General features: G+C 30.9%; 3 protein-coding genes and 2 long non-coding RNA genes across 8 annotated transcripts; 4 read left to right on the forward strand and 1 right to left on the reverse strand.

The window, feature by feature from the left end:
• Positions 1 to 507: 507 nt before the first annotated feature.
• Positions 508 to 19773, reverse strand: LOC107359818 (rab effector Noc2). Of its 2 annotated transcripts, none has more exons than XM_015926394.3 (6): positions 19537 to 19773; positions 4457 to 4664; positions 3836 to 3976; positions 1850 to 1979; positions 1312 to 1398; positions 508 to 889 (listed from the first exon to the last, which is right to left on the reverse strand). In XM_015926394.3, exons 2-6 carry the CDS (start codon positions 4522 to 4524, stop codon positions 800 to 802), a joined length of 516 nt encoding a protein of 171 aa, XP_015781880.1. In that variant the 5' UTR covers positions 4525 to 4664; positions 19537 to 19773; the 3' UTR covers positions 508 to 799. The 2 variants fall into 2 exon arrangements, with proteins under 2 accessions (XP_015781880.1, XP_089125903.1); XM_089269777.1 differs by lacking the exon at positions 19537 to 19773 and adding an exon at positions 4736 to 4862.
• Positions 5647 to 13066, forward strand: LOC107359816 (uncharacterized). 2 transcript variants are annotated; one of them, XM_015926389.3, is made up of 6 exons: positions 5647 to 6635; positions 9879 to 9995; positions 10801 to 10957; positions 11574 to 11726; positions 12524 to 12591; positions 12733 to 13066. In XM_015926389.3, coding segments are annotated over exons 1-6 (1221 nt in total). In that variant the 5' UTR covers positions 5647 to 5910; the 3' UTR covers positions 12734 to 13066. The 2 variants fall into 2 exon arrangements, with proteins under 2 accessions (XP_015781875.2, XP_015781874.2); XM_015926388.3 differs by having other exon boundaries at positions 5764 to 6635; positions 12524 to 12734.
• Tango2 (transport and golgi organization 2) lies at positions 18583 to 22987 on the forward strand. Of its 2 annotated transcripts, none has more exons than XM_015926390.3 (8): positions 18583 to 18751; positions 18852 to 19069; positions 19130 to 19451; positions 20918 to 21046; positions 21702 to 21875; positions 21986 to 22145; positions 22218 to 22328; positions 22590 to 22987. In XM_015926390.3, exons 3-8 carry the CDS (start codon positions 19310 to 19312, stop codon positions 22732 to 22734), a joined length of 861 nt encoding a protein of 286 aa, XP_015781876.2. In that variant the 5' UTR covers positions 18583 to 18751; positions 18852 to 19069; positions 19130 to 19309; the 3' UTR covers positions 22735 to 22987. The 2 variants fall into 2 exon arrangements, with proteins under 2 accessions (XP_015781876.2, XP_089125902.1); XM_089269776.1 differs by having other exon boundaries at positions 18610 to 18751; positions 19134 to 19451.
• On the forward strand, positions 19759 to 20261 carry LOC149093377 (uncharacterized). The gene is made up of 3 exons (XR_016200239.1): positions 19759 to 19899; positions 19990 to 20035; positions 20127 to 20261. It is a non-coding gene; the product is annotated as an uncharacterized LOC149093377 (long non-coding RNA).
• On the forward strand, positions 20376 to 20749 carry LOC149093378 (uncharacterized). Its single transcript, XR_016200240.1, has 2 exons — positions 20376 to 20514; positions 20653 to 20749. It is a non-coding gene; the product is annotated as an uncharacterized LOC149093378 (long non-coding RNA).
• Positions 22988 to 23128: the final 141 nt, after the last annotated feature.

Here is a 23128-nt window from a genome sequence, read left to right on the forward strand (position 1 = left end):
TATCTGTTTATTACTCGAGTAGCAGATAAAACTATTGATTTCTTGTTGGAAATTAATGGCGAAACTCCAAAGTTGGTTCAAGTCAATTTAATTAATGACAATTCATTGAGCATAAAGATTGAGTTGAATTTCAACAAAAGAACCATGAGTGCGTATGCAAGAGCTTTAAAATTAGAAGATAATTTGCGTGATAAAATCCTTAATTCGAGCATCGATGGAAATGAGTGCCGATGGTCATTTGCTGATCCAATTCATACTCTTTATGGACCAATAAATCTAAAGGAAACAACTTATGAATTACAGATAATTGAAAACAATATGTTTGCTCATGTTGATCAAACTAATTTCAAAATATCTTCGGGTTCAAGATCATTGAAGATTGTCAAATCATTGTTGATTAGCATTTTATTGTCAATGTGTTTCTTATCAAGATAATTGTATTGCATTGTATAAATAAATTGTTCATATTGAACGATGGCTTCAAGTCAAGTTCGGACAAAGTGACTGTTTAATTGTTTTCATTGAACATTTTATTGGCAACTTTCAAAAGTAATACATTTAATGGTTAAATGTAAAGACGGCAATTTAATCATGTACATTTAATGTTTTCTTTATTTACATCGAACGGGACAAATGGAAAGTAAACGTTATATCACTTAGTTGTTGTATTAGTGTGAAGATGAAGCTAGGAATAAGCCAGTTGAATGTTTCCATAAAAGTTAGGTTCATCTTTTAGGTAAAGTTAAGTGTATTCATCATCAAAAGTATCTTTTAGTTGAATTGAAATTTTCTTTAGAGATCAACGTTTTTTTGATGATGAAGATTGATGATTAGGCGTGGATGGTTTTGGTATCTTTTGGAAAAACCAGGCACCAGATTTTTTCCATATCTGGTAAAATGAGCGAAAAGAATATTGAAAAAGAGAAAAGAAAAGGTTAAATGATTGAAATTACGATTAACGATAAAATGATAACTTAAATTTTTCCACCACTTTGTCCACTCTTTCAAAATGGATATTGTGGACCATTTTTAACCCCTTTTTCACCGTATTGTCCAACATCCACTATTCATCACTATCATTTGCCAAAAGTGGCGAACAATTTAGCGACAATTTTGTTAATAAACTTTTCGTTTAAAAGTGATGATATTGATTCGGTTGCTGTAGTGAGTGTGTTAGATTAGAGTGGTGTACAGTATGGTAGACAATGCGTTGCAAAAAGTAGGAATTTCGTAGGAGATTGAAAAATTGGTGGAAAATGTGGTGTTTGGGGTGAAAAAGGCCGGTCCCGAATGAGATTAACCATGACTTACCTCTCTTGTTTCTGAGCAAATTTTACAAAGCCAAATGGGTTCACCAATTGGAGTAAAAGTATCGACTCCACATTTACTGCAAACAGACTGTAAAGAGATGGTTCAAGAATCGCAATTAGAAATCAATTTTAGCATACAATTTCAGATTAATTCATCATTTGATCTTGTAAAATATCTCAATGGTTATATCAATGTTTTTCCTGATTAAAGTTTGATTAGGTTTGCCTAAACAGTTTGATAAAGATATGACTTGTTAGATGAGAATGAAATTATTACACGTGAAAATTGACATTGTCACGAAAATTAGCATAAATCGTTAATATTATTATTGAACTATTTTCAGTGAAATTGAAAAAATTTGAGGCTTTCATTATTGTATTCGAGTTTCAGAGACTTTTGAGATTCGCTTCTAAACTTGAATTAGACTCATCTTGAGAAGCAATTTGTGCAAAACCCAACAGATGGCGATGAGAGAAAATCTTTAAATGATTTTGCTGAAATGTTGATGAAAACTCGGTGCAAATGAAAGTTGATTTACCTTTAAACAGTCTTTACAGTGATGACATTGGGCACCAAAAAGGCCAAATGAATCGCTACAAAGAGCACAAGCTTTACTCCCATCACCTTTGGCATTACGTTTCATGTTATTCAGACGATCCTGTAATCGACTGAAATAAAAGATGAACAAGAAAAAAAAGAAACGATTAATTTGATATTGTATTTGATATTAATATCAGTTTGGGTAAAAATAAAGATTAGCAAAAAATGATGACAATTTGTTTCATTTCATCAGCAAATAAAGATTTCAGTTAAATGAGAAAAAGACATTTTCTGGTTTTTGGGTTTACAGCAAGCTTTGAAATGATTACATGATATTGATAAGATGATTTATCAATGTTTCAAAGGTTGTAATCTTTTCATGTAACAATACAAATGACAATGATTTATTTGTTTTGATGATAATAAGAGATTGACAATGTAAATATAAATTGACCTTTTTTGTTACCCGATCAAGTAGACAGCAAAGGTTGAATTAGATTGTTTTAAATGGCTTTTACCAGAAGCTTGAGTTGATAATAAAGCAACACAATTTGTTATCAATCGCATCTTTCAGTTCAATGTAAACTCTCAAATCATAAATTGAGTTCATCAATAAGTTATTAACTGCAAGATTATATTGAATAGAGTCTAAAAGCCTTGGTGTAATTACATGGGAAATTTAACTTTAATCAAGTTGCTGAAGATGACAAAAAAGGTTGACAGAAAGCTAAACAAATGTCAATTAATCATCGATGATGACAGTAAATAACTATTAATAACGCTTTAAGGATAATCAAATTCATGGCTATGATAGCTTAATTTAATCAACGATCAAAGACTCAATTTGAATCAATAACAAAGACGAATATAGATTTTGCAAAACTCAAGATACAAGGTAATGAAGATGCAAGTTTACACTTAATAATGATTAGACTCATGATAAAGTCTGAGCGTATATTTGACTAGAAAATTTAGCTTTTTTATTTAGACCAAGAATTGCCAGAAAAATATATTATAATATTTGATGAAAAATCTAATTCCATAATTGTACGAAATTCGAGCTTTAAACACAATCTTCTCGAAAACCGTTCATCAGAGAAATTTTTCTTCCAAAATGAACTTCTTGCTCTTATTATACAAGCTCATCAAGTCTTAGGTCTTAACTCAAGAGTTTTTGCGTAAACGAAAGAAACAAAAATGAGAAATGACTGAACATTAACTTTAATAGGAAACAAACTTAAGTCAGTTTGAGTCTTAAATTTTACGTGAATTTGCCAAGTAGTTTATGATCGAGTTTGCTCGACTTTGAAAACCGTTTCGATTCGCAAATTTAAGATCAAATCAGGGAAAACAAAAATACTTTGAAAAATACAGAAAAGCATTAACCCAAGACAAAGATACGAGTTTATGCACAATAACGTCCAAAAACTAATCCATTTTATACTCATGAAATCGTACCGGGAAAGTTTGAGAAATCACTAAAACCTCAAAAATAAAGTAACCTTAGCCTTAGATTGCAAACACATCGCTACACGAACATGAAAATAAAACTCGAGAAGTGAGAAAATCTCTTGGAATTTGACCTTTCAACGTGCTATCGATTCTGGTGCATATTAAGAATGCGTTTTATGAATTTTCTGCATTTACAACTTGAATTCGAAGAGCCGGTTATCTGAAAATTGTCTAAAGAAAATTCCATTTCCACAATATTTGAAACTTGAAAAAGGATATTAGCTTCTTAAGGATTTAGTTCATTTTAATCATATTGTATCAAAAAGATGTTCCTTTGAATCGATATATTTCTTTCTTTCATTTCACGAATAATAATCAAAAAATGATTATAGATTTTGCTAGAAAGAATATTTTATTCATCCAATTCAATTTAAATTGTCATTATTCAGTTGAAATTTTTCGATATCTGATGGAAATCGGCTTAAAGACTTTGCATGTTTCATTTGATGAATGAAGCACTATTGCAACTCACCTTATCCTATCACTTTCAATGGCTTCCAATTGCTGGGATCGTCTAAGAACGTCCATGATAACTTGTTGCTCCAATTCATTGATTTGGTTAACAGACGAAGGTGAATTTAATCCACTCTTGACACACCAACCAGAATCCAATCTAACAATTGATTGAGAAAAGAAAGAAAATGAAAAAATGAACAAAAGAGTTGAAAAAATGGAAGCTGTTGAACCATTTGAGCGTCAAGTTTAAACTGATTTATGTCGATATACATTGCTAATTATAATAAGATAATGTTTGGTTAGACACAATTTTCTGGTCAATTTTACAAGACATTTCACAAATCATGTAACCGGAAATTATGGGTAAAACTGGGCGAAGCGAACATCGCTAATAATAAATTGCTTTAGCACCCAACCAAGTGACGTGAGCAAACGATGATCAAGATAAGGCAAGGGAAAAGGATGAGGATGCAAACCAAAAATACACAGTTTAGTATCAGTTTGTTTGACAACATTTTCATCATTTATCATTTTGCTTCTTCTTCTTCTTCTTCTTTTGATAAATATCTTATTTCTTTGGTCAACTTTTCATTCTTTACTTTCAGATAACTAGTTGAACTTGATGGTCATGACTTACTTTGCTCTCAACGTTAATTCCCTATCATTTGGACAAATCCATCGACTTTTACTTTCCGAACCATTCATTGTGTTACAAAATGATTTTTGCTTTGGTTTCCTTTCGTGTTGATCAGCTTGTGGGTTGACAATTGGAAAACATTTGAAATCAATTGAAAGTCGATAATCGCAATGGCTAGTTACATGGTTAAAAGGCAAATGGAAATAATCTGAAAGAAAGAAAAGATGAAAAGATGAAAATTGTTGAATGTTGGTAAACAAAATATTGATGTTGTCTTGCCTTTAAACTATTTGTAAATGACATTTTGCACATTCTTCAGATTCACATTCAAGTGCATCACTAACCTAATTGTTATACAAATGTCATTGTCAACATTTGACAATATCAGTTGGAAAAGGTTGCCATTGTCAACTTGTTGACTTTTTTACATCTTTTTCCTTCTCATCATCACTGTTTTAATCAATTGGATGCCAATCAAAGTAACAAAGGTTCATTCACAATGTCAATTTGATACTAAATTGAAATTCAAACTTGAATCTTGGACCAAAAGTCCAACTGATTATAATTGATCAACTGTTAAACCGTTGAAACAGCATTTAAAGAGATGAAAATAGGTGATTAAATTGACCGGTTAAGGTGAGAAAATGGAAAATGGAAAACATTTAAAAGAAAAAACATTTTCCAAGATTAACTGTGAAGTTTTTGTGGTTAAAAGAAGCAAAAAGGAGGCTCAAAGATGCTAAAGATGCAAAGCTTAGGAAATGGTTTGAAAGGCAAAGACAAAGGATGAGGAAAAGATGAGGAAGATGAAGGAGAGAGAAAAAAATGTGTCAAGAAAATTTTCTATCAATTACACGAAAATCGTTTCTTCTGTTTCGTGTTGAGGTTAATTTATGACAAGAGGATGAAGGACTGAAGGATGATACAAAAATAAGGAGTAAAGATGATGAGCGGAATGGTGAGGGAGGAGAATCCCAGAAAATGGGCTTTCTTTCTCTTGAACCATTTTCGCTGTAAAAATCTTTTCTCTTCGCTTTTTTTTCTCGCCTCACCATGTTATCCAACCTCCTCCGGAAGCGTCTATAGGAACGGGTAAAGCCTTCAATGGGATGGTTAAGATGGATGAGGTTCAAGAAAATTTATTAACACAAGAAAAGGTAAAGAGCGATTTTCATGACGTTCATATGAGATGATGAGGTTTCGCTCTTGCATAAACATAAACATTGGAAACATTTTTCCCTTCTTCTCTGCCTAAATCAATTGACTTGGTTACAAGTCAAGTAACATGCTTTAGTTGATTAGGCAAATGATGAGTCTAATGATGATATTATTTTCAATTTTAACGCTTTAACAGTTTTGTTCACTTTGTTCATTTGCGAAAAGTTTCGAGTTTTTATTTCAAATTTTTTCTACTTTGGAGTTAAAAAAATTTTGTTCATTTGTTTTGTCGGATAATGTTTTATTCTGATCGAGAAAATCAAAGTTTCTTTAGCAATTATTATCAAGGATATCATCTTCACACCCACTATGGATCCATGGGAACAACCGAGTTGACCTCTTCACCTTCCCATTCAAGTTATCAGTTGATTGGCAACCTCGATAAGTCGACTTCTCGTTCATCCTTTTGGGATCAAGGACCAAATGACATGTTCCCATTGAGTCCCGAAGTGCACGAGAATGCAATTCAAACTCATGACCCAGCTCAAGAGCAACTTGTTCATCGGCCAATCAGTGAATCAATCAGTGAAAATGAGTGTAAAAATGTGAACCTCCAAGTGAGTCAGAAAATGAAGGAACCAATTTGCTCCAAAACTAATGGAAAGTCTGATGAGTGTCCATCGATGCAAGTGACAAGCCATGAGTTAACTCATCACCTTCATGGACAACTCAATGAATCTCATGAGATTAAATATCTCAATGTTAATAGTTTGGATGAAATGGAAAGGCAATCATTGACGTTAAATTTAGACGCAATGTCCACCTCAACCTGTTCATCCAATTCAACAAGTCCGACAGTCGAACCAACATTGACTTCGTCACCATCTTCAACTTCATCGTTTTCAAGTAAACCTGAACTTCATCGGAAACTTTGGCAAGTCAAGGCAATCCTCGAAATGAAATGTCTCTGGGACGAGTTTAACGCTCTTGGAACTGAAATGATTGTCACCAAGGCTGGAAGGTATGAAGAATCAGTGTCAATATGGAATTTCAATTTATTGAAATGAGTTAATCGATAACTTTGCAAACAATTTCAAATGGAACTTTGGAAAATGTCTTTTCAATCAATATTTAATTTGCTTTCTTTCCTCTTTACTCTTTTATTGTACAAAAAATATCGAGAGAAAAGTTCATTCCTTTTTCTTCTTCTTCTTCATTCTGTGGTTATCTAGATAAATATTGTAACATTTTTATTCTCAAATTTAGTTTCCATGGAAATTAGTTTTTCAGAGTTTCAATTCTGAATCAATAGAAGATGAAAATTTATTCTAAAAATAATCACTTTTCATGATAAAGTTGCAAGGTTGAAACCTCGATAAACAATGCTAAGGAAACGATATTGATAGGAATGTGTTTAGATTTTCATCAATTTTTGCTTAATGATTCTACAATAATCAATTTGTGCATTTACATTTCAATTGACTGAGAACAACATTTATCATGATTAATGATTTGTTTGTTTTTAAGGGAAAACCATTTCAACTTGCCAAATATTTCAACTAATAACACAACTTTGGTTTACTTTTAAAATTCAATTTCAATCATTTTCTTCTTCTTCTTCTTCTTCTTCATTAAAATTCACAGGCAATACTTATTCAACTTAATATCGATCAAAGTTGAAGCCAATTTTGCCCTGCAATTAGATCAATATTTTGATGAGTTAATAACTAGAACTATGATATTTTCATGAGAAAAAAAGTTTCAATTTCTAATGAAACAAAACTCATTAGACAATTTTATGGAAAATTTCAATCGATCAAAATTCAACTAATTTTACATTTTAATTAGAGCAGCAGTCAAACGATTTCCGATAAAAGTCGAAACTCATGAATAATGAACTTCGAATTTGCATCATTTTCGAAACACATTGTTTAACTTTAGAAGAAACTTTTTCATCAAATTTCCGACCAAATGTTCTCACCAGTCGAAACTGTGTTATCACTGATTTCGAAGTTTTTCACGATTCGATTTTCCAAAAGATTCTAAAGTAATTCAAGTTAGCATGAAGACTCATGAATCAAGTTTTAATCTGTTAAAAGATTCTGAAGGAATAAACAGTCAAACTCGAAATTCATGAATAATTAAGTTCTAATCTTAAATGTTCGATTTTTGCAATTTCGAAATAGCTTTTTCGATTTTTTAGAAGAAACTTTTCCATCAATTTTTGGACAAATTTTACTTGGAAAATCACTTGCCAGTCGAAACTGCTTCAGCACTGATTTCGAAGTTTTTTAGATTCGATTTTCTAAAAGCTTCAGAATGTTTTGAGATGAATTTTTGTAGAAAAGGTTCGAAATTAAATTCGATGTTTTCATGTTTGAGAAAAAGTTGATTTAAGTTTTGAAGAAAAGCAAGAAATGAAATTTGTCGCTTTTGACTGTTGATCGAATCTCGACTCTATTGACATCCCGTAACATTTTGGGCTAAAATATGTTGACTCGAGTATATTATTAGATACAGATTTGAAACAAATTATTGTGCTTCTAATTATTGTTGGTGTTCTTTGTCAAACATTGCAAGTGAAATTGATTGTGTGTTGATTGAGTAGACTAAACTTGCAAGGTAACATTTAACATGTTTGGTTTTATCTTCTTGTGCTTCCTCCTTTTCCTCTTTATTCATTTTCATCCTCATCACCCTCATCATTATCATCATGATCGTTCTGTTAAAAGGCAGAAGATTCATAAATGATTGATTGATCCGTCAAACCAGCTCAGCCTGGCTTATTTCCCTTCCTGTCGATTCACTTTTGTCTCTTCCCTTAATTACCTCAATCTCTTTCAACCTTTTCGCCAAACAATAATAAACCATTCAAGTTGCCATTAAACAGTTCGTTGCAAGTTCGAGAGATCGTGAAACAAAACAAATTCATCTGTCAATTCATATTCCTTTCGAGGTTAGAATCGCACGAAAAGGAAAAAACTCAGAGAAAAAAGAGACAAATTATTCGAAAAGAAATAAATTTGAATCAAAGTTCGAATCAATTATCGATTTAAATCTGTTCTATTGATTATTTGTTCACTAATCGAGAAACTATTATTTTTGCGATATTTTGAGTTCGAACCAGTTTTGAAAAGAAAATGCATTTTGGAAGAAATTGTTTTCTGGTAAAAAGTTCATTCTTTATACTTTTATTGGTTCATGAATGAGGAAATTTGAAATTCTGTTTTCGATTTTCTCAACATTTCAATTCTGTGATTTGCAGATCAACAGATAAACACTTTTCAATCTCATGTTAATCTCGAGTTCATTGGTTTGGAATTTGAAATTGCATGTAAAAAGATCATTTATACCGAGTATCAAGGTGAATCATAATTCGGTTCATTTTATCTTTTCATGTAAATCTTGATTCGAAATTGAAAGTTGAACATCGAACATTTCAAAGTTGAAATTCTCACGATTACCATGGAAAATTTTGCCCCATTTTCTCACTTATTTAATATTCTTTAATCATTTTCATTTCCACTTTTGTCTTTTATTAATTTATTTATAATTGCATTTTTACCCTGAAATAATCATGGGAATGATAGCAATTGAAATTTCTTGTTCTTCTTCACACCAAGCAAATTAAACTTTTCAATTTGCTCATGAATATCATTTGTTTGAACAATTTTCTTTTCACCATTTCTCCATCATTTCCCAGAACTTCATTGAGTTCATTGAATAATCTCAATTTCGTTTCATTTACAATAAACATTTTCATCTATTTTAACTTGAAAAGAATGGAAAAGAAATGAAAAATTCCTTCAACAATTTCATTTGTTATTACAGAAGCATCTGTAAGAATTTGTTATCAAAATTGATCATGAAAAAGAAGAAGAATCTTCTTTATCGATTACATTTCATCAGTCAACTTTTCAATTTCAATTTAATATTAAAATTTTGTTCAGGAAAAACAGTTCAATATTTTATTCCCTTTCAAATGCTTTCAATAGTAACGATAGTAACATTAAAGAAAGGCACAGAAAAGCTATCAAAAGCATTCTAATCATTTTACATCATAATTCATCATTAAATTGAAATTGCAATCGAGAAAAGATGAACAAAAAGAGATTCTCTCGATTCGTATTTCGTGACTCAACTGCTTTTCAAATCATTTACTCAATGATTGATTTGATTGGGAAAACGTTTTTACACCAAAAATGGTTAACCCAAATGATAAGCGAAAAAAAAACTCCCAGTAATATTTTCTTCTCTTTTCCAGGCGAATGTTTCCCACTTTTCAGGTTAAACTGAAAGGAATGTGTCCAGATTCTGATTACATTTTAATGATGGATTTTTTGCCAGTTGATGAGAAAAGGTATCGCTATGCTTTCCACAGGTAAGTTAATTAACGAGAAACTCTCATTACTGTTGGGTGAACACATTACACTCTGATTTACATTTAAATTGATAACTCAATGAAACTTGTTGAAAGTAAACGTGAAATTTCGAGCTAAAAACTTCGTTCAATGGTTTAGTGAAAATTAATTGTTAATCAATTGTCGAATTTTCATTGCAATTAATATTCAAGGAAAAGACCAATTTTTTCAGTCAACTTGTTTGGTTGTGTTTTTCCTGGTAAAGGTTGGTTTAACCCGATTATTATGATTAATTGATGTGACTTTTTCACTGTAATTTTAGACTTGAATTGTTCAATGTTGACTCGAGCTTATGCGAGTCAGCAATTAAATTACTTTGTACCTAAATTGATTGTGAGTTGTTAAAAGGTAAACTACAATTTTTCTTATACATTATTACTGTCTATCAACTGGGAGTTGCACTTGAGATTCAACATTATCATTATCAATTCAATTGAACACAATTTTGGAGATTTTTTCTTCTCTTTTACTTTTCTCAGTTCATTCATTTCATTTTCTCAGCCTTTATCATTATAATTTCAAGAACTCAAGATGTTTCTATTGAAGAAGCTTTTTCAAGTTTAACAAAAAATATATCTTTACAATGAAGGGAATAACAAAAAAAGGTAAAGAGGTAAAAGCATCTTGTTTTGCCTTTTCAACTTTACTTTTGTTGTTCAATGATTGCTCCTTTAAATTGCACTTTTCAATTAATTATCAAGAGTAAATTAATGTTGACTCGATTGATTTATCAGTTTAATGGTTTCATTTCATTTTATGTTTCAGTTCAAGTTGGATTGTTGCTGGTAAAGCTGATCCTTCAGCTCCACCTCGAATCCACATTCATCCAGATTCACCGGCTAAAGGGTCGCATTGGATGAAGCAAGTCATCTCATTTGATAAGGTTAAACTGACCAACAATCAGTTAGACGACAATGGACATGTAAGTACAATTCAATAGCTAATTGCAGAACTGTTAAGTAAATTCATTTTTGTATAATAATAATGCAAAATAACTCCATTTGTTGAATTTGATAACAAGACTAGAATCAAATCAAATCTAACATTGATTTTTGATATATTTTTAGAGCAACTAGACTTGCAAGATGTAACACTCATTTGAAATGAACAACATGAAAATATCTCGATCACTGATTAAGATCATGACTTTATTACAGAAACAATAAGCTTCATTTGTTTATCTTGATTGAAACAATGGTCATTCAATTATCTTATATTATTAGATGTATCTTTTAATAGCTCATCAATGATGGTCCAACATTTATTTTCATGCTCATCTTGACCAAGACTAGACAGAAAATAATAGAAAATAGATTTTTCATTTTTACATGAGTTCCTTTTCGATAAAAGGATTGTTTCATCAAGTCGAGTTGAAATGTTTATTACAATCAAATCAATTCTAATCTTTCGAGTCAACTTGAACTTGGCAGAAATGATAAAATCATTAATATTGATTAATCTGGAGTCACAAGTTTCTAGCTTAATGAAGTAAATCAATTTCTGAAAGAGTTTCTTAATTTAATTTCTCATTTATACAGATTATATTGAATTCAATGCATCGATTTCAACCTCGTTTCCATGTACTTTACTTGGCGACTGAAGATGAAGATTGTTTTTCAACTGAAAATTTTAAAACTTTTATATTTCAAGAGACTTCATTCATGGCTGTTACAGCTTACCAAAATCATCGAGTAAGTACAACTTTGCAAATGAAATCAATCTAATTGATTGGAAACAAGCAACAATGAAATGTTCATCAACTCTAGTCATTAAAGTAATCGCTATTGTGATAAAGTCAATTGAGATTCATTGTGTTTCAGTGTTTTGTTGAGAGAAAAAATTCTGTTCCAAATGATCAGGTTAATCAGATAAATTAAGGCTTTTAAAGTTCATTTCACAGTTTGACTTGGATAATTAAAAATGATTAGCATTGTAAATGCATTTTAATGGAGCGAAAGGAAAACAAAAATTAAGTTAAAAATAGCTTTAAATTGTGAGCTGAATGATGATTAAATTGAGCAAAGTTAACTGGAAGGTTGATGTTCAATGTTTAGCCAAATGTTTAATAATCAATTAATCAATTGCAAGGATAAAAAGTTAATAACAATTGTAATTGCAAGTGAAAACTGTTTACAAATGGTTTAAATAAATAACACTGTAAATCATTTTACGATGAAATGTTGATCATTAAAATGGTTAATGTTGAGATGAAAAGTAAATGATACAAGTTAATTGAAACCAATGGAAATTGACTTTAGACAAAAGCTTTCAATTTACAATCAACATTGTAAAGGAGCAACAATTCACCAATTTAGCTACAATTTACACCCAATATTTACATGAAAACCTTTTGGGTTAACCATTGTAATAGTTGATGTACAAGTTGATTGGTTAAACAGTTCAATGTTTATATCAATTGTTCACTCGTTATTGCGTGGACAATTTTCTGGACAATTTGGTTAACATTTAAATCGTATTTGTTATTCAGATAACTCAACTGAAAATTGCGAGCAATCCATTTGCCAAAGGTTTTCGTGATTGTGACATGGATGAATGGTGAGTAAATTGCACTTTATTAACATTTTACTGTCATCTTCAACCTCAATTAACCATATTAATTGTTACGATTTATTATCAAATCAACTAATAAGTCAACCTTTTCTTTTCCTTTTGTTTCCATTATTCATTTTGGTAAAGATTTTTCAACATTTACTCCGGTAATTTGGATTACCATTGATGGTCAATTTGTTGAACCGATTAATCGATTGAAAGTCAATAATCGACTGTCATCTCACATGTTTCAGGTTAAATCAATTGTTATATTGACAGTTGAGATTCACTTTTAAAATTTAACAACATTTAGATACAATCAAGATTCAATCCATTAAAGGTCAACACTGTACAACACATTTTATTTACTGGAATCACTTTATCATTTTTCAATTGTATCTTCATTGGTCTATCATTTTCATGTAAGGTGAATAAAATATATAAATTGACTTGATGATAAATGACAATTTAAACGTTAAAATTGATAGGAAAGTGAAATTATTTAGGTTAACTTCATTGTGGTGATCACAGTTGACGGTTTTTGATTGAAATATGGGTTAACGGGTAGGTTTTGATAACAGGGAAATGGCAAGTTTTTGGTGAAAGGCTTGATGTCTATATTAACCAGAATTGGTTTTATCCAACGTACACTTATAAATGTTTGATTGTTAGTAAAGATTGCTTGAATTAATTTATTAATGGTGATTAAAATAATGGTAACACTTGGGAAGGTAATTATTTTAATAACTAATCAAAAGGATAAGGTGGGTTGAATAGGCAAAAGATAAACACAACCGGTTAAAGGAGCACAAAATCGTAGATGTTGCCTGTTTTCAATTATAAATAACACGATTAAATTAAAACAAATATTATGAATAGAAGAGTGTTGTTAAAGTCTATAAAAGCTGGTAAATCAAGATTTAGGTTTCCAGTAATTTAATTTAATTGCTATTTTGTAAATTAAAATCACAGTAAATAGAAATGAAAATTAGTGAGATTTGAAAATGACTCACTTGAGATTTAAGTTGAGCGGTTTATTCAAAGTGCCTCAAATAATCTCAACATAATTCTTCTGTTTATTATTGAAATATTATTCAACTTTACCATCATATCAACACTGATTAACGTCTTTTTAAGACTAGTTTACATGACATTAGCATTTACTTTGAGAAAAAGAAAGAAGAATCAGGATTGAAAAGGATTGAAAAGCTTCAATTGTTGTCATCATTATCTTATCTTTTCAAGTTCTTCCTTCCTTGAAATCATCATGTTGATGGATTTAATGATGAAAATGGTGTTAAAGGTGATCAATGAAAGTGTATTAATGAGTGTACTCTGGGTAAAACAAGAGAAAAAAGCTGAAGAAGAAAAGACGACTAAAGTGTAAACATTAACATAACTTATACTGTAAGGAATAGTAACTTGAATTTCATGGTTAACAATCAACATTCTTGTAACTCAGTAACTATTCAACTTGAATTGAGCCGAGAAGGAAAAAATAAGAGATGAAAATAGGTAAAGAATAAGTGGAATCTGTAATACAAATATGATTTTTGTTTGGAAACATGAGAAAGACGAAGGAATTGCGACAACAGATTTCACTTGAAAAATATTTTAGTGTATTATGCTTATTGTTATTAATTTCATGAGTTACATTAGATGAAATAATAACAATGGCATGGGAATGTTAAGGTAGAAGCTCGGAATGATTGCTTGAATACTCAATTGAGATTGAAATGGATAAAATGTAGACAAGAAAAATATCTATTTATTGTTGATGTAACGAGAAACTCAAGAGATTTTGTAATGTATAAAAGTATGGATAAGTAAAAATTGAAGTGCATTTACTTATGATATGGTTATTGTTATTGATACAGTAAATTTGAAATAATTGTTCCTAGTTTATAACAATTGATATAATAATAAGAGTAAACACAGAGTGATATTTCCATTATTATTAACCAATTATTAATATTATTGTAGTTAAATGGCAGTGGTAAGAGTTTGGTGAGTTTATCAACAATCAGATTACCAGGATTCTACATGTTGGTCATAATGATTGGGATGAAAATTGAACCAAAAAACCAGAAAAAAAATCTAATTATTTGTAGCCAAGTGAGTTAAGAGTATTAAAAAAAGGTTAACAATGGGTGATGTTGGTGTTGATGTTGATGGTAATGGTAATGATCATGTTGATGTTGTGTGTGATAAAGCTGAAAGGATGAACAGAGTGGAGAGAAGCGCTGTTTAGGGATGAAGATTGAATAAAACCATTGGAAAAAATTGATGATTGCCTTTATAATTGAATCCAGATAATAGTAAATTTGAAATGGCCATTTAACTCAACGAATCCTTCTCTGCTTTATACAGCCATGATAATACTGAATTTGAGCTTTTATCTTTTTCCTTTTCTTTTTCTTTCTTTTTTTTCTCCATTTTTGGCATTTTCTTTAAACCATTCCATGTTTCCATCATCTTCTTGACTCTGGTGTATTTTAGTTGAAAATATGTTTTCTTCTTGTTAATAAACAGCAAATTTAAGTTGATGGCGTGTGTGTTTGTACATTTTTATAGTGAAATTTGAAGGGAACACAAGTCAAACTTGGCGAGAGTTGAATTACCAATCATGACTTTGTGCATAATATTGTATTAGCTTTTCAATGAACTGATAACCTCGAGGAGATTTCAATCATTATCTTTATCATAATACTTGTGATTCGAATCAATGGTGTATGAAGCGAAATAAGAAGATGAGAAAAGACTGTGCTTAGGTAATTGGAGTTATATTCACATGAAATCATTAAGTACTGTGAGTGTGTATGTGAGTAATGTGTTTTTTTAGTTATCACCCTTGAAGCTACATGTAAGGCAGTTAGACTTTTTGTTTAAAGGTGAACGTGAGAATGATGGAGAAAATTGATTTCGATCATCCGGAATGGTCAAGATTGGACGTGGCCATTATGATTTATCCAAGTGTTGAGAAGGTAAAACAACAAAAAGTTAAGATAATAAGTGATCTTAAAGGTTAACTTGTTCATGTATATGCAATGCTTCCTTCTCTGGATTGTTGAACAAGAAGATGATAAATATTTTTCAAGTTGGATAAATATTTTGCGATCAAAAGCAAAGAAATCCCTTCAACAGCAAATGAATATGAATGAAATCGAAATGAACTCTGCTATTTGAAAGTATCTTAATCTCATTTTTGTCCATGGTAAAGTCAATAGTCTCAATAAACAGAATATTGAAAGAACAGGTTTATCCTGGAAATGTAAAGGTAACACTTAATATTATATTATACTGATGATGAAAGAGGTTTAGCATTTTTCATGATCATATTCTTGTTGGAGTTGTCATAAGTGTTGTTGATTTAACATCCATTATGAACACTTAACAGCAGCAATCTACATTAATCATTTACACGAATCACTGTCAATTGCTTTCCATTTCAACATTGTGTTCTGTTCAGCATTTCATTTGTATTTGAAAACAGCAATTACAACAAAATCCGTAGTTTATGCCAATGTGATTAAACTTGGTGATTATTGATGACAACCATTGCTTGTACATGAGCAGGATGATTAGTCCATGACATCTTGATTAAATGAAATCAAGGTAATCTGATGGTTTAAGATTTTTGTTCCCGTTTGATATTGAGTGTGCCAAGTAAATTAGGTGAACATTGCTTTGGTCAATCAAAGTGAATGTTCAAGTGCATTTATGTAATCCAAAAGGTGAAGTTGACACTTAAGGTTAGTAATGCGAATTTATCTTGTTTTTTCTCTGTTCAAAACAACTTTTTGAATATCGATCTTGTAAGCTCCAATTTCCTTGCCTTTTGTAAATTGGAAATACATTCAACTCCCAATTGTATCCAACATTGTATTTTTCAACTTGTTTTCAATTTCAGCTTTCAATAAGTCTGGATGTTGTATAAATAGTATAATTAGCATGGATATTGAAAGACAACATAGATGAGTAAACAGGTATCATTTCAATGTCTTTGCTCTACTCCTTTCTCCTGTTAATCGACCAGAATTTTTCCAATTAATGTTGGATATTTTTCCAAACATTGGGCTTGTTAAATTTTGTACCAACAAATTTCCAGGAAAATTTAGATTTAAGATTTTATCAATTTTCTGAGTTGTAATTCCAGATCAATTAAGCATTTGAAGTAGGAATTGGTGAGTCTCGAATTAAACATTTCGCTTTGCTTCTGAACAGGTTCAATCAGGAAATCCAGAAAAAGTGTAACTCGAAATTGTGATAACCAATGAATTTGCAAACAGGTTGATTGATCCACATTAACCATGCCATTTGAGGAAACATCAGGTAAATTGCGAATAAGATAATTCATAAGAATCTAATAAATTAATCTTGAGTTGTATCAATTTGCTGATGTTACAACATGCATTAACTGTTAATAGATTGGACGAATAGAACCATTGAAAGAATGTTTACTTAATTACATGAGTATTAAGGTTGAATGAGAAGATTTCAATATTCGTAATGGAAATTGCAATCAAGTCAAATTGAATAACCTGACATAACACTTTACTTCTTTTAGTAAACTTCACATTGAATAAATCTAGTGAAGTTTCAAGTCACAGTTAATTAAATTAACTCAAGTAAACATTGGTATGTATAAAAGCTGTGTTTCCAAGTTTTAGTCAATGTTTTTTTGATGGCTGATAATTGACTTCTCCACATACAATAGGAATCCTTTGAATTGGGTAACAAAACTTCAGCAATTGAAAGAAAACCAAAAGAGTTCCAAATGTGTTAATATTTAATTCAATTGGAATGGCCAGTCGATTGATTTGAAACTGTATCGTTATATTTCGTCTTCAAGATCAGTATGTGGCTTTGTTGTGTGTCACGTCAATAAGATTTTGCAAGAGCTACATCTTAACTTGTTGATTTATTCTGGATTGGGAAGTTAGTTGCAAACTTTCATAAATATTAATAATAATAGAAGCTAACATTGGATTCCATATGGAAGTATACAAGAAAAGCTGCCATCCAAAATAAATGTACCCAGATTGTGAAATATTACTGTAGAATTCACATTTCGTAGAGACATAATTTATCTAATTTTTTACATGAGACTTATAAATTCTCAAGAAAATCTTGCACTCGAGATGTAGATGATTATAACGCTAGATGTTGGTAGAGTGATGAGAGTTAAGATGAATCGAGTGATGCTCCTAAAACTGATATAAATGTCTGTTCATCTCTTTCAATGAAGCATTTTGTAACGTTCCAAGAGTGATCATGAAGATATCCGACAGCTGAAATGAATACTCTGAAGGCCAAGGGAATTTTCAGCCAACGAAAAAGGAAAATATCACCATAAAAACTCAGGACACAGATATACTTTGTAAAAAATGATAGCTGTCATTGTTGAAAGTATTGAGTCACTGTTGACTGGTCCTGAAGAGTTCCTTTGAAAACTTAGAAATTTCAAACAAAGTAAAGCAACACCGTGTAAAGCCGTTAAAGCGAGTTGAGTATCAGACAAAACAGGCTAATAAGTGTAAAGGTAGTGAAGAGTTGCAGTGTCAATTTTGTCGGACTTTATGATAAAAAATTCATGTACCTTCGCGGCTAGAACCGACAAGCAACTGAACTTTTACTACATTTATGTTTAAACTGGGATAAAATGGTGAGGCAAGATAAATAAGATCAAAAGTCAATAGAAGGAAACATGTTTACAAAATTAAATAAAGAAACCACAACACTGACAAAATTAAATTGTTATTCACGTTATTTGTTTTAAACTTGATTTCCCATGAGTTTGAAAACATGATAATAGATGAAGGACAGATTGATTGGAACCAAATAAAGATTCACAAATAAAAGTAAAGAGTAAATAAATTGGCAAATTGCAATTGTGTTAATTAACAGTGGATCCAACAATGGAAAAAGGAAAATGATTTTATGATTAATTTGGTGACAAGATGGCGTTAACAATCATTTCTATGATGTAATCAAAAAAGGCGGCTAAAAGCAGAGAAGAGCTAAACTAACAGAAAAGATAATCAGAAGATGTCTCTTAATGTGCGTATTTTGTTTATTTTATGCCTTAATAATTGTTTTCTTATGTTCTTAGTATATTAAATTAGTAGGATTACTGTGACAGAATATGACAAAGTAAAAGTTAAAGGTAAGCAGAAATAAAAAAAACTTCACAATCTAATTACATACTACTAATTAACTTGGTGCTCTTTGATCAATCACCATTTCTGCTCTCCTTTTTTGTACAGTTAAATCACGTTACATTGTGTTTGTATTTCTAACAGCTTTATCAACACAGCTTTGTTTTTCACATTATTTTTGCATTATTTTTACAATTGCTGTCAACATTAACATTAATACGGTCAAGGCAATTGTGTGTTATTTCACATCTGATTCGTCAATTTTCCTACTCGTTTGCGTCATTCTGTGGATTAAGGATAACATCTGACAAATTTCATACATTTGGGTAAATATTTTGCAAATCTTTTTTAGACTGTCCTTTCAAAAATCTGTTTCTTTTTTTCAGACAGTGTTTATGTCTCGTTATTTGTTTGAGTCATAACAAAATCATTGTTTTCAAAGAATAGTGCAAAATTCAAGATCACAGCAACACATTTAAATTGGGTTTTTATTCATTACTATTACCGACAACGATCTGTTGCTTTATCAGATAGCTAGACTGTAGCTAGTAACCCAACCCGTTCAAATGTGTTTGCTTTTTTTTCAACTCAAAGACAAATTAGATTCACCGAATGACTTTAAAGTGATTCTAATTAGTGTTCGTGATGAGTTTATGGCAAGACCGACATCACCTTTAACTCGTTGGCCAGAAAGTGATATAATTGGTGGTAAGTTATCTGTTAATCAACTTGTTCACAATGACAACATTTTCATCAACAATAAGAATTGAATTATATTGTAATACTTCCTTACCTGATTAAAAAAGTGGTAAGAAAATGTGTTGACCAAAATTTGTTAAACGATCAATATGGTTAGTGAAACAATATTCAGTTCGTATTTTGCCCTTTTTTCTCTTTTTTTGTTATGTTTCTTGAATATTACAGGAATTATCAAGGCTAATTCTTTTTGATGGTTGTTTCCTCTTTTTTTAACGGTTCATGTTATCAATGGTTATAATTTTGAAGACAAGAGCGCAAGATAAACAAATCTTCAATAAGAACAACTGCTTAATTCAATAGCAACAGGAACAAAAAGCAAAGAGTAATCAAAAACGATGTTGAAGAGTTTTTGGTTGCTCAGTCAACTGGTTGTTACACACAAGAACACATATTTCAGGTTAGACTTTTAAAGCCCTACACAATGTTTTACCCTTTTCTGATAATGATGATGTTTATGTTGATGATGAATTCTTTTTATCTTCTTTAGATGCTGGTAGCATAAGGGAAACATGTTTACGAACGGATATATAAATGTGTGATGTCATTTCGAGCGCATTTTTTCTCTCCTTCTCCCTCTCTCATTTTATCTGACTCCCTTTCATTTCTCACTCTAATTTGATGTAGCCAAAAGGACAGACTCCGAGGTGCAGTTTTCTCCATTGATCCAGTTACCTTTTCATCTTCATTGAAAGAGAGGCAGTAAACTAAAGAGAAAAGGATAGATAAAGAGCGAAACATGTTTCAAAAGGCTGGAGAAAGAGCCTCAGATGGAGAGTAAAAAAATGATGTTCTGAAGAGAAAGTTTACTTTCAACGCCGACTCGATGCATCTAATGACTGATTTAATCTGATTTAACTCCAATGTGACCATATTGTTTTCTCATGAAATGATTCATTTCACTCAATCCTCTTTTTTCTTCTTCTCCCTCTTTTTGTCTCCATTATTTTATCTCCTGTTTGAGTCGTCGAATTTCTTTATCTTTTAAATGACAAATTGTAGATACACGTAGACAGTGAGCAATCTAATTTCTTGCTGCAAACAGTGATTCACCTCACTGACCACTGACAACTTGAAATCTAATCAGTTAATTATTGTTGTTTTCTGGTTCTCTTTTCTTCCATTCATTCCGCTTTACCCTTTAATCTAACAGGTTGTTTGTCTGTAAGGATATCCGTTGCTATTTCTATTCAACATATAAACTCGTCATTGCCTAAATATATTAAATTGTCAATTTTTACTCATTTAAAGGATATAATTTAATTTGCTTATTGATGAACATGTTGCTATTTATGGTTAATTAGTAAATATTTCATATAAATTTTTACTCCAGTTAACTCTTGATCCTAGGAATTGTTAGTATTGAGCTCATTAAAATTTTCATTTTTTCTCTCTTTATACTTTCTTGTACAATTCAGCTCAAGACTTGGAACCTGGAAGAGAAGGTGGAACGTGGTTAGCTGTTAATTCAAAAAATGGAAGAATCGGAATACTTCTTAACATCAAGGAAGCAAAGCATGATCTAAATCCTCATGCAATGGGTCGAGGTAAATTGAACCCATTAACAACTCTACCAGTAAAGAGAAAATAATGATTCAAATGCAATTTGGAGACAATTTGCACTAATTAGCTACTCGATTTAGCATTTTTTTGCTTTTATCAGTGATAAATGTATTGTAGATTTAGCTAATCGGAGAGTATAAAAAAAAGTTGAATTTATTCCAAGTTTCAACGTAAAAACATGAATGATTGATGATTTGGTTAACATTGTCAAGAGACTTTTAGGTTTCTCTTCTCCCTTTTTATTCTCATCTCATCCTGTCTTTACTTTCCATTCTCACTTTTGTCTTCCGATGATCAGTATCATCCATTGAGGATTGGAAAATATATGTTTACTTGGTCCATTAAAAGCCAATAATGATTGCAAAAACATAACCATTCCAATCTAATGACAAGGAAACATAATTTAATTCGCATCTGTTGAGTGTAAAATTCTCATTTTGCATAAATTTTGTCTTTTATTTTTAATTTATCAAAGTAGATTCATGTTCATGTTTAACCAAATGCCAATCATTCATATCCATTCGAATGACTCGACTTTTGGAAATAGGGTTGACTGTTATGTGTACAAACTAATCACTTTGATGAACCTTTAACTATTACTTTAATATTGTTACTTTCATATTTTTGCGTTTCTTTTAGGCAAAATTGTTACCGATTTTTTGAATGGCAATAACAGTGATGAATATTTACAATCATTGGCAATGAATGTTTCTAATTACAACGGATTTACTTTTGTTGGAATCGATTCCAAATCCTGTTCAGCATCATACGTCAACAGTTTTACCAAGCCTCACATTGTCAAGCTACAGCCAGGTGAATTTTTTATCAATACAAATTTGTACAAATCAAATACAATTTTATTGATTCATGATCATTATATTGATCTGTCTAATCGCTGATCTATTTTTTTCATTATAAATTAGGTATTTATGGCTTTGGAAATGCAGATGATCCAAGTAAACCATGGAAAAAGGTTGATTATGGTAGAGATAAGTTTGCCAAGATTGTAACAGAACTTTCATCAACCGATTGTAAAGATAAGCTAATAGAAAGATTGTTTTCGTTGGTTTCTGACGATACAAAGTAATGTCATTATTTTTGCTCTGTTTATTCAATCATAAAAGCTTAGCTAAATTAATTTTTGTTCATTTTTAGATTGCCTCATGATGAAAGGTTATGGCGTCAAGCATACGATTGGACAGAAGAACAGTTGAAACAATTGAATGCACTATTTGTTAAAATTCCAAGCAAAGAATATGGTTCCAGGTATTTCTGACAGTTCCGACAGTTTTCACTACTTGATGTATAAATCTTATATCGTATTTATGATTTGTATTGACCAACTCATGATTTGATTTGTATTCATCAGATCAGTCTATGTGAAATTTTGATAATGGACTTTTTAAGTAATTTTTTAGCTGCTTGTTTCATTTTCAATGAAAGGCACTTTAATTATGCTACTTTACTGATTTAAGTTGATTTCTTTTCTCAATCTAACGTTGATTCTTATTATGATTTTACTTCCAGAACTTGGTCCATTATTCTGATCGATGGTCAAGGTAATGGTAATGTTATTGAGAGGACTCGGATTCCACCTATCGATTGCTCTAATAATGATATCACCTCAGAATGGAAAGAAACTTCTTTTTCATTTAAATGCAGTCCAAATTAATTTATCCACATTGACTTTACACCGTGATCGCATTGAATTGACAAAGTGTTGCAGACAGTATCTTCGTTTATTCCCACTCACAAGAGAAGATTGAAAATTTCAGAAATATTTCATTTGAGATGAGCCATAATCTATTCTGATTGTCGATTTTGTCAAATTCCGTACCCGCTCAGTACGAATATTAATAAACAAACAGGACAACAATTGTACTCCTGTAATGAAATTATTGAAAATAAATGTAACTCAAAAACTATTTTATTTGACTTGAAGGTTTATTTAAAATCGAAAATGGAGATTTAGTGTGTAGCAAAACATTTTGGCCACATGTTTTTCATATGTCATCAATTGGATTACTGAAAGACTTTGAAGCCACTATAAAGTGGTACAGGCAGTG

This window comes from Tetranychus urticae, chromosome 3, assembly GCF_039701765.1.
Source record: "Tetranychus urticae isolate SD_2017Ah chromosome 3, NJAU_TeUrti_SD_1.0, whole genome shotgun sequence".
Taxonomy (NCBI): domain Eukaryota; kingdom Metazoa; phylum Arthropoda; class Arachnida; order Trombidiformes; family Tetranychidae; genus Tetranychus; species Tetranychus urticae.

Coding starts and splice junctions, on each gene's coding strand:
- Tango2 (XM_015926390.3), top strand. CDS start 19,310: ATGTGTTTGCTTTTTTTTCAACTCAAAGACAAATTAGATTCACCGAAT. Junction 21,876..21,985: donor CATTGTCAAGCTACAGCCAG/GTGAATTTTTTA, acceptor ATTATAAATTAG/GTATTTATGGCTTTGGAAAT. Junction 22,146..22,217: donor TTGGTTTCTGACGATACAAA/GTAATGTCATTA, acceptor GTTCATTTTTAG/ATTGCCTCATGATGAAAGGT.
- LOC107359818 (XM_015926394.3), bottom strand. CDS start 4,524: ATGAATGGTTCGGAAAGTAAAAGTCGATGGATTTGTCCAAATGATAGG. Junction 1,980..3,835: donor ATTGAAAGTGATAGGATAAG/GTGAGTTGCAAT, acceptor CTTTTATTTCAG/TCGATTACAGGATCGTCTGA. Junction 890..1,311: donor TTTGCTCAGAAACAAGAGAG/GTAAGTCATGGT, acceptor TCATTTTACCAG/ATATGGAAAAAATCTGGTGC.
- LOC107359816 (XM_015926388.3), top strand. CDS start 5,911: ATGTTTTATTCTGATCGAGAAAATCAAAGTTTCTTTAGCAATTATTAT. Junction 9,996..10,800: donor TATCGCTATGCTTTCCACAG/GTAAGTTAATTA, acceptor TTTATGTTTCAG/TTCAAGTTGGATTGTTGCTG. Junction 10,958..11,573: donor AGTTAGACGACAATGGACAT/GTAAGTACAATT, acceptor TCATTTATACAG/ATTATATTGAATTCAATGCA.